General features: G+C 34.5%; 1 protein-coding gene across 9 annotated transcripts in view; it reads left to right on the plus strand.

The window, feature by feature from the left end:
• Positions 1-11,311, plus strand: part of SDCBP (syndecan binding protein) — a 29,968-nt gene that overhangs the window by 17,062 nt on the left and 1,595 nt on the right. For 5 of the 9 annotated variants that reach the window (XM_009455308.5, NM_001246446.1, XM_016958894.4 and 2 more), the window contains 6 exon segments: positions 882-960; positions 2,199-2,308; positions 5,897-6,058; positions 8,042-8,217; positions 9,642-9,813; positions 10,534-10,625. In XM_009455308.5, coding sequence (XP_009453583.1) covers positions 882-960; positions 2,199-2,308; positions 5,897-6,058; positions 8,042-8,217; positions 9,642-9,813; positions 10,534-10,625 — 791 coding nt within the window. 9 annotated transcript variants of the gene reach the window in all.

The following is an 11,311-nucleotide window of genomic DNA, read 5'->3' on the forward strand; positions in this document are numbered from 1 at the left end:
GAGATACTACTATGAACTTCATTTTTAAAATGATACATTTCCAATAAAGTAAAAAGTTGGTAGAGATTGGTCATACAGCTTATTACCAAACTTGTCTCTAATGACATATAGCTATTTCAGAAAGTCAGATCTAATTGTAAAGGATAAAGTATTTCCATCAGTGAGATACTTCGTATGATGTAGGCCATCAAGACAGCCCTGAGAAGAGGATACTTGAGCATGAGTAGCATTGATAAATGCTAGAGTGTCAGAGTGTGTCAGAGTGATTTTGGCAAGTTTGTTTAACAGTTACAAATTACATTACCTTGTCATCATCGATTTATGTCAGTGATAAACTGTGCTATTTTCATAATTTCTGATATTCTAAAAGTATTTAGCATAAACCCCTTCCTATACTTGCTGCAATGAAGATAAAGATGATTTCAGTGGGACATGCTTAGTATTAATTTTTTAGGTGTTTTTCTGATATGTGACTTTTATATGAATATGGGTAAGGTTTTTTCTTATGCAAATAAAATATTTTTACTTGGACTAATTAGTAAAAGAATAATGAAAATGTAAAATTTATTCATTTTAGAATGCACTTTGAAAATATTAATTTATTGTGGCAGCACTATGAAGTACTGGTTATAAGACATGTAGAATGGTACTTCTACAATTTTTTTGTGATAGCCTTAAAAGTATTTAGAATATCAAATATAGTTTTGATTTGCAGATTTCCTTTGAAAAATGTATTGCTGACGTGTTTGAAATTAAACTTTCTTACATAAATCTTCATTGTTTTAGTTTCTTTTTGGAAGTACTGGATTTAGCTTATAAATTATATAAGAATATAAAGTAAGTATAGCATATTGTTAGAATTTTCTTCTTTTCTTTTTCAGGCTCAAACTGCTTTTTCTGCAAACCCTGCCAATCCAGCAATTTTGTCAGAAGCTTCTGCTCCTATCCCTCACGATGGAAGTAGGTTTATACTTTGAGTTCATTCTCTGTGAACAGAAATATTGTTATCTTCTTTTGCTCATATAAGGAATCCAAGATTTTTTTTTGGACAGGCTGCATAAAATTGGTAGTTAAGCTCAAATAGTTATGAATAAGAAAAAAAAGTTTACTTCAAAAAATAACCCTTTTTCTAATTAAGATAGTGAACTGTGGATATGGGGATGTATTTCATGGCTTAATGAAAATTAATTTTAGACTGACTTGTAAATCCCTAACGTGGCTGATTCATTTATGAATGAATTATATATATGAATTCACATATGAGAACTATATGAATTCACATTTAAGAACTATCATGCTGCTGCTGTTGAACTTTCTGAATTGTCTTCTGTCTTTCCTATGGGAGCTTCTGAAATTTCCAACCACCTCCTCTTTGGGAAGCCTCCTAAATCTTAAGGCCTTTATTCATTCTCTGTATCCTGTCTTTGGTCCCTTTTTCTTCAAGGTTCAGAGGGATTCAGGACAGAGCTCCTAAATACTATGAGTTAAGATACAAAATAAGTGTTAAATAAGTTTTTGTGGCCTGTCATTTTGTCTTACAACAGTTTATAACATTGTGCCTCATAGAAAATTCATTTTAAGTCACAGATAATTTAAGTCTCATGTAAAAAAGAGCTTTTGGAAATAGTATATAACTACTAATAAGTGAAATAATGTTAATATTTAAAAATACCATTTCCAGGATTTCACTGGAATGTGGTTAAAATTATTAAAATGATAAGACACTAAATAAATTTACAAGCTTCCAAAAAAATTGTTCATAAGAATCATTCCATATCCCTGTTTACAGAATGAGTTATAAAGTAGCTGACTTGACAAATAGATATTTTGGTCAGTTGTTCTGAATTGGAGAATCAGTGGCATTCTTACTAAATTCCTAATCAAGTAAGTTTATTTTAAGAAACAGGAAAGGCAAGATAGTTTATTTGGAAAAGTTATTTCTACTTTTGAGTGTTTAGGAATCTCTGGTTGTTTCAGTTCAGATGTCTTCATATTTTATGAATTTTAAACATTTTCTGTATTTTCCATTTCTCATTATTACAGAGATGGGGAGATGCCTTTCCAAATTGCTACTTTAAATTCATTCTAGATTTTATAACTTAAGTGTAATTTTGTTAATACGCAGAAGCCCATAATAAGAGAAGTTTTCATTTTGTGTATTCTGTAAGTGCTTTTTAATTTATTCATTTACTTTTTAGATCTCTATCCCAGACTGTATCCGGAGCTCTCTCAATACATGGGGCTGAGTTTAAATGAAGAAGAAATACGTGCAAATGTGGCCGTGGTTTCTGGTGCACCACTTCAGGGGGTATGTATAGTGTAATTAATTTTGAATTATATAAAATCATACTTTACATGTTAGTATAAGCTTTCCTCTTTGTGGCTAACTCACAGATATACTACTAGCATTGAACCTCACTTCTCAGAAATTTTAGACTTCCTTTTGGATATCATTTCTTACATAGTCTACTTCATTTTGTGCTACACTGTTTTGAGTTTATTAGGACTTAGATTCAGATACCTTTTACTAGTTCGTTCTCCTTTGTCTTCTGCGTTTAGTCAGTTACTAAGTCCTATTGATTCAGTTTCTGTTTCTTGTATTCATTTTATCTGTTTTTTATCCATTCTAGTCCTACTATAACCATATTCAGGGTTTCTATACTTCTAGCCTTCATTATTATAGTACTCTCTTAAATTTCCTCTAGTAACTTATTTCAGACAGTACTAAGCCGCTGCTAAGTTAATCATTCTGAAATACACATATAGGTCTATCATATCTTTGTTGCTCATAATCTTTTTTTTTTTTTTTTTTTTTTTTTTTTTGTGAGGCAGAGTCTCACTCTGTCACCCAGGCTGGAGTGCAATGGCGTGATCTCGGCCCACTGCAACCTCCGCCTCTTGGGTTCAAGCAATTCTCCTGCCTCAGCCTCCCAAGTAGCTGAGACTACAAGCGCGCGCCACCATGCCTGGCTAATTTTTTGTATTTTTAGTAGAGACCAGGTTTCACCATGTTGGCCACGCTGGTCTCGAACACCTGACCTCAGGTGATCCACCTGCCTCGACCTCCCAGAGTGCTGGGATTACAGGCATGAACCACTGCGCCCGGCCTTTGCTCTTAATCTTTTAACATTCTTTTTGAAATTCAAAGCTTCATGTAATTAGACTCCAGAGTCTAGCTTAATTATAATGGATCTGATAACCTTTTATTAAGGTTATTGCTATGACCATAGCACTTTGTACCATTTATTATAATTGTAGTTAAATCTGTGTCTGTCTTGTTGCCATATCCCAATGCATATACAGTACCTGGCATTTATGTATTTACCAAATATTTATTGAAAACTTGCTTGTGTTAGTGGTGATGCAGTTGGGAAAACAAATAATAGTAGGTATTTTAAGAGGTTGAAAAATTGAAAAAAACATAAATAGACATAGATGTAATTGCAGATAGCTAGCTGCTTCTCCTAGGACTGGGATAACACAGGAGAGAGATTGGAGTTAGCAGAACCTAGAAGCTTGAGGAAGAGCCCCACAGAGCTGGGACTCAGACCTTGGATGAGGGGACACTATTAGTGCCTCTGAGGGGTTGTAATGAGGCTGGTTCTGGGAGTGTCAGTAAAAGTTGCAGACTGGAACCAACTGCTGCTGCCAGTGTAAAGGGCCAGGCTTACACAGTACTGACAGGAGCAGGAGGCACACAGGAAGGAATGAGGTGCTTGTCATTCCAGTCACTGACAAACGAAATTATAATTTGCACAGTTAGGCCCAGCATCACCAAGTAGAGTCTAGAAGGATGGATTTGGAGCTGACAAACAGTAGTTTAATATCTGTTACCACCTACTCCTTTGACTACTCAGTATATCCACACACTTGTACAAACATTTGAATTTCATGTGACAACAACAACTTTATACTTTCTCCTTGAAAGATGAACTTCTTCATAAAATCAAAGTTCAAACTTTATAAAGGGCTCCATGATAAATACCTTAGGCTTTCATGGTCACTTATGATCTTTATCACATATTCTTATTGTTATTTGTTTATTTACAATCTTTAAAAATATAAAAATCATTTTTAACTCAGGGGTGTACAAAATGAAGCCATGTACCCTTCAATATAAATGAAGTTGCTCTCACCCTTTCTCTAGAAAGGGATGATACCAGTTAATGTGGCCATCTCTGGGCAGTCATCATGGTATTGATTACTATATGATATTAATTACCCTTCTAAGTATTCACATTCCCAACAGAATATTTTTAATTTAAAGGCAAAAGTGTAAAGTTAACCACTACCAACAATTCATACATAAAGGTAAAAAGAGGTATAGAGGAACAGAAAGATTAATTGCTGTATTTACAGAAAATATACAAATACAAAGAAGAACAGAGTCATAGCTGCTCTCATTCTTATTTTAGTAACTGATCATGAGGCTGTAGTTAAAATTTAGAACTTCCTTTGTTCACTACATGGATGCTTAGATCCCTTTGCCCAAATACCTAGAAGGGTGATATAAACCTTCATTTTTGTGTGTGCATCTCCAGGGTTCTTCAGTGCGCCGCCTTTTCTTTTTCTTCTGTTCTATTTTAAATTAATTTGTTGCTGGAGATTTCTGTTAACTCTTCATATCTAGTGAATTTTTCATTTCACATATTTTATTCTTCCTCTCTTGATGTTCCATCTGGATCTTCCTCTCCCCAGCTTTATTGAGGTATAATTAACAAATATAAATTGTATATATTCAACTGTATATATCAATACAACTTGATGTATTGATAAACACACACAAACACACATTGTGAAATGATTACCACAGTCAAGGTTATTAACGTATCTGTCATCTCACATGGTTACATTTCTTTTGGTGTGTGGTGAGAACACTTAAGATGTACTCTTAGCAAATTTCAAGTATACCGTACAGTATTATTAACTATAGTTACTATGCTGTACATTAGATCTCCAGAACGTACTCATATGATAACTGAGAAAGTTTGTACACTTTGACCAACATTTTTCTCATTCTTTGCCCTGCCCAACCCCAGCCCGACAACCTTCCTTCTACTCTCTATTTCTGTGAGTTTGACTCTTTTCAGATTCCACATATAAGTGGGACCCAGACAGTACTTGTCTTTCTGTGTCTGGTTTATTTCACTTGGAATAATATTCTCTACATTTATTCATGTTGTCCAAATGGCAGGATTTCCTTTTTTTAATGGCCTAATATTATTCCATTTTCTTTTTGGTTGGGGAAAGGTTCCACTTAAAATAAACCAGTTTTGATTAGGAAAACTTGAAAGAATTAGAAACTTGAAACATGGTATATGACACAGGTCCCTAATGTAGGTATTCTGGGGCATTCTGGTTTGTGCATATGATTTGTTAATCCATAGATGGTTACTAGAGGGGAAGAGACATAATAGTTGACTGTCTTATGTGTGCCAGTGCCCATACAACATGCACTTTTCATTTAATCCTGTCAGTAACAGTGAGGTAAGAAGTTTGCCCCTTTTATGGAAATTCTGAAAGGATAAGTAGATTGTCAAAGATCGTGACATCATGAACCGTCTGGAAAATGTTTCAAAAGTATATGGCCTTTAAGTTCAAAGATAATAAATTTGAGATGAAGACAAGCCTGTATACCAATGAAACAAATGCCAGTGAATTCAAACGGCAACAGAGAGTCATTGAATCTATTAGAGATGATATGTGTGGGAATAAGTTAGTGAAGAATTAGTAGTAGAGCCAGTGCCATTTTCATAGACATCAAACTTTATCTGAAGGAAATTATTTGTGGATTGCTTTTTGGAAAGCCAAAACTGAGTAAGTTCCAGTTAATTATCATTGTTTTTTTCAAGGAGAGTGTTTCTAGATATTGACACATTGTATATGGTTTTGTCAGCAGTTGGTAGCAAGACCTTCCAGTATAAACTATATGGTGGCTCCTGTAACTGGTAATGATGTTGGAATTCGTAGAGCAGAAATTAAGCAAGGGATTCGTGAAGTCATTTTGTGTAAGGATCAAGATGGAAAAATTGGACTCAGGCTTAAATCAATAGATAATGTAAGTATTTTAAATACCTATTTGAATTTGTCTAAATATCTTACATAATAAGTGATTAATGTTAAAATAATTTGAAATGGAAATGCTTTAATTATAATAGTGCATCTGTAGTTGAGAATATTTTAAATCTACTAACTTAAATGTTTTCAATTGGGGATGTTCTATTTTGCAGAGGCATTGTTGGGACTTCTGACCACATTACTTTGAAAGATGTTTCTTTTCTGAATATTCTAACTGGAATACATTTCACTGGCCTACATATATTATAGTTTGTATAATAGAATTGTGGCAATTAAATAGAGCAGATGTGAAGGTTAAGAAAAAACTTTCCAATGAGAGTCAATGTCAGTGTGCCTTTTTTTTTTTTTTTTTTTTTTTTTTTTTTTTTTTGAGACGGAGTCTCGCTCTGTCGCCAGGCTGCAGTGCAGTGGTGTGATCTTGACTCACTGCAACCTCTGCCTCCCGGATGTGTGTGCATTTTTAAACCAAATGATCAGTATTTAACTGGTGAGATGGTTTTTGCAGATTTGTTATTAACATCCTTCACATTTGAATTTAATATGTCATTTTCTGAGTAAAAGAACATGGAATATTCTTTCTAATTAGGGCAGCCATTACTTTATAATTACCTCTCACCTTAACATACTGAAGATATGAAACAGGGTTACTCTGAGGAACCATTTAGAATTGTGAAGGACATGCTGAGTCTTTACCTCAATTTATAGTTTTAGCCATTACCTTATTGGATTCGGTTTCAGTCACAGATCTCTAGCTTAGTGCATCCAGCCTTTCCACATAGAAAATTATAAGTGTGGTGCACTGCTGTAAATGGAGGAGGCTGATCTTGGCAGGAGGCCCCAGCCCTGCCTGCCCACCCAGGGGGCTGAGGCCATCGATGATGGCCTTGCTCACTTGTATGTCACTCAAAATACATCTGTGTGCTTGGTTGGGATGCTCTGACTTTGCTGCCCTTTCTCCAGAATCTTCGGGGAATAGAGTATACTGCTGCTCCTTCCGCCAGGATTGCTCTTGTGTTCTTTCCTCTGTCCTAAAGAGAAAAGATACTTTTCATAGGCCCCTTGGCCCCACTGTAGGTAATAGTTGCAGTGGATTTGTTCACTTGGCCAAAGGGCATTTGTTCATTTATGGGGTGCTACCTAGTTCTTGCTTATCATTCTACAATGTAACAGATGTGTGATAGAAATATGTGACCTAGCTTAGGATTGTAGAAGTAGATGCAATATTTTACCAGGCTTATTCTTCTTTTATACTTACCTATGTATATTTTGTTCAACTTCTGATTGAGATTTTACATAAGTAAAAATATCCATGTGAGTGTAGTTATTGGTTAACAGTATTTGAGTTTTCTGTATTTATTTCATTGTGTGTTCTTTATAAGCCTGTGCATGTGAATTTAATATGCCCATCTTTTTAGTCTAACAAATAAACTTTAATCTTACTTGATTATACACAATTTAGCAAATGGGTAAAGGAATGCTTCAGCTCAAAAGGTAGAATTATGACCTTAAACTGTCATTTATTAAGCTGTAAAAGAACTCATCAAACTTTCTAACATGTGACTCGCTTTTCCCCTAAATATGATTATGTACTGATAATTTGGTATTCTATCAGACTCAGATGCTTGCATTTATTAAAGTTGTCCTACTGTATTTTCCTTAGTTTTGTATTCCAAGTTGAAGGGGGGATTGTGGTTGGTCAGGTGGGTTATGATTTGGTATAGAAATTGCCATTGAAATCTCACTTTTTTGCCTTATTCTTTGGAGTTGCTGTCTTGATAAATTTTTCAGTTTCTTTTGAGGTGATAACTTAATATACTCATATAGTTCTTCCTTTTTTTCTTTTTCTTTCTTTTTTGTCACTGGGGTAGAGTTTTCAACATAAACAGTTGTTTCCTAATTTTCCAGCATTTAAAACCGTATCATAGTAGTGGTAAATGACAAAAATTATTTTCTTATTATCTAGGGTATATTTGTTCAGCTAGTCCAGGCTAATTCTCCAGCCTCATTGGTTGGTCTGAGATTTGGGGACCAAGTACTTCAGATCAATGGTGAAAACTGTGCAGGATGGAGCTCTGATAAAGCGCACAAGGTGCTCAAACAGGCTTTTGGAGAGAAGATTACCATGACCATTCGTGACAGGTAAGCTGTTACTAAACAGCTCAAATGAAAATTCAATACTAGTTTTCCATTTTTTTGGGCTTTCAGAGTCTGTGAATATATTATTTTGTTGCAGAAAATGATCAAATGTTATTGATGAGCCTTATAGTCTTGCAGTTGTGTGGTGCAGATTTTTCTTACATAGTTTGTTTTTAAAGAATTCTGATACGATACCTTATTTCAGAGTTTATAGGACAAATCTCTCTAGAAAATAGAAAACGTATGTTGGAGAAGTAACTGAGTTGCAGGGCATCTCTGGGCTCACTTGCCAAATTACTGCTTAGATACATCCAGCCTAGGGTGTTCACACACAGTGGTCCCTCATTGTGAGGGTCAGAGCCCATGCAGACTTCCAAGTAGTATGGGAGTTCTGAAAACCGTATCAAGACTTTTGGGTAGTTATGAAGCAGTAGTTTTCAAGAACATGGAATATTCTATTTAGCAGCTCATTCATTTAGAACTTAAACATTTAGCACATGAAATAGGGGCCTCCATTTATTTTCTTGTCTACTCCGTACCCAATTAAGGGTAGACGTATATTGCATTGTTACAGTAAGCTTTGAGTTTTTGTTCCTTCTCAGTGAAACTTCTGTTTTATCTTTGTGTTTCCAGTTTCTCATTCAGTTTAGGTATTTCGTAAATGTTTCAGATGAATGTCCTTTTTACTTTCTATCTAAGCAGAGTTTCAAAGAGTAAGTTGTACTAACAGGAAGAAATGCCTCTTCTGAATTTAATAATGTAAACACAAGTTTATCGTAAAACCCTTATGATAACATGATAACAGAGTTTATAGAGAATCAAGCAAATGTAACTGCTATAAGAACTCTAGAGGGACAGCTGGATGCCTTTTAACAATAGCTGCATGCCTCCCTTTCCAAAGGGGCTTGAGGAACTTAAGTCTTACTGCTGCTCTAGATTTTCTTTTCAAAGATAGCAATGTATAAAATTTTCAAAATCAAGATGTGAGAAATATTTTAAAGGTTTTAAATAAAAGAAATAGTTCCTAAAAATGATTTGGCTCTAGAAAATACCAAAAGTTAATAAAAAAATAAAAATTATCTTTACCACTGTGATTTAGTTAAAAAGCCTATGTCATTCTTAATGCTGTAAAGTCTGATTAATTATAAAAGAAAAACATATTGATAAAACCATATAAAGCAGTTGTCTTTGATACTTAAAGAAGGAAATGTTGATTAGTAAATCAGTCAAACCATAATGAATAAACTTAAAAAAAACTTTTACACAAAGATGTTCCGTGAATGTATAAAATCAGAGCCATAAGTTGCTCTTATTAGAAACAGTGTTTATTATAAAAGTATCCAATATGGCAACATTTATGGTATATGAAATCCATTAAAATGTTTAGCTTAGAATTAAGTTTTTAATTGAACCCATTATGTTTGTAGGCCCTTTGAACGGACGATTACCATGCATAAGGATAGCACTGGACATGTTGGTTTTATCTTTAAAAATGGAAAAATAACATCCATAGTGAAAGATAGCTCTGCAGCCAGAAATGGTCTTCTCACGGAACATAACATCTGTGAAATCAATGGACAGAATGTCATTGGATTGAAGGTAAGGAACAGACTTTGTGCCATGTTCTGCTGCAGTTTTAGAAAATGTCTGTCTTTTGACTATATTTAGGTGGCGCTGTTTTCATATTGACTTAGGTGGGAGATGGGGAACGTGGGGCCTGAACTCTTGGTCTGGCCAGTCACCGGAATTATTTGGGCTGTCATCTAGAACTACAGTTCCTATAACAAGTGGGCTGGAATAAATGATCTCAGAAGTACCTCACACTAGAATTCTGTGGAAATATGGGCAACAAAGATTTAGAATATGAATAGTGGCCCAGCATTTCTCAATCCAGGAATATAAGGAAATGAATAATAGTTTTGGTTCATATTAATACTTTATTTTTATAGTTTTTCTCCTCCACAAATTCTAAATAAGTCTGTCTTAAGGTCAAAAAGTTTTAAGCATGACCTCCTCATTTCATAGAATTTGATTTAGAATACACAGTTAATAAGAGGAGATGGTAATATTGTATATGGGGAAAATTATTTAATATTCAGAAAGGAAAAGTTTTTTTTGGTTAAAATATTCAACTCAGTTTACTTAAGCAATTTGGTTACTAGCTGTAAAATAGTGTACAATTAAACTTGGTAAGAAATACTAGAAAAAATTAGAAATACCAAGACATATATTTTGTATTTCTTTACCAAGACTGGCATAGTTTTGTATTTATTAAATAAAGCCTCTGTGGAATTAATTTTTAATATGTGTTTTTATCAGGACTCTCAAATTGCAGACATACTGTCAACATCTGGGACTGTAGTTACTATTACAATCATGCCTGCTTTTATCTTTGAACATATTATTAAGCGGTAAGTAAACAATTCCTCAACTTAATGCATATGGTCATGTGACTTAATATAAGCACTATACTTTAATTCTCAGCCCTTTGGTTCTTTTACCCAAGGAATGGATACTGGTGTTTTATCTAGAAATTTGAAGTAAGTTATTTAAATCAGAGGGTTGGTAAGGATGAGCTCTTACAACTTCCCAAGTACGGAATAAAATTCACATATACTTTCCTCAGTTTTTATAATGCCTGGTAGAAAAAAGGTATGCAAGGAGAAGTGGGCATGCTTTCAGCTTTCAATTTGCGGTACAATTGACTGCAGTTGCACTGCCTACCACCCCTCTGCTCAGTATAAATATAGTTGTGGTGGTTCGTAATGGAGAATTCTTGCTGGTGGAATGCTAAGAGTAAGTTTCCCTTCTCTCCAGAATCTCAAGAGGCAGATAGACAAGTGTGGTGTGTTGGTGCTATCTGTGCTCAGGAACTGAGGATTAGAAAGCCAAGTGATCAGAACTGAAAAGAGGCAACAAGGTTCCTTCTATAGAGCTTTTCATATCCTAGCATCTACCATAGCTGTTTTTGTCAAGCCAGCTTGGAATCCTTCTTTCAGAAGCTCTATTATGCATGTGAAAATGAGATTTAAAAGATTCATAAACATAACCATTGTAATGAAATTTTTGTGTTGGCTTCTGGGTAGAATGCACCTAG

This window comes from Pan troglodytes, chromosome 7 (assembly GCF_028858775.2).
Source record: "Pan troglodytes isolate AG18354 chromosome 7, NHGRI_mPanTro3-v2.0_pri, whole genome shotgun sequence".
NCBI lineage: Eukaryota > Metazoa > Chordata > Mammalia > Primates > Hominidae > Pan > Pan troglodytes.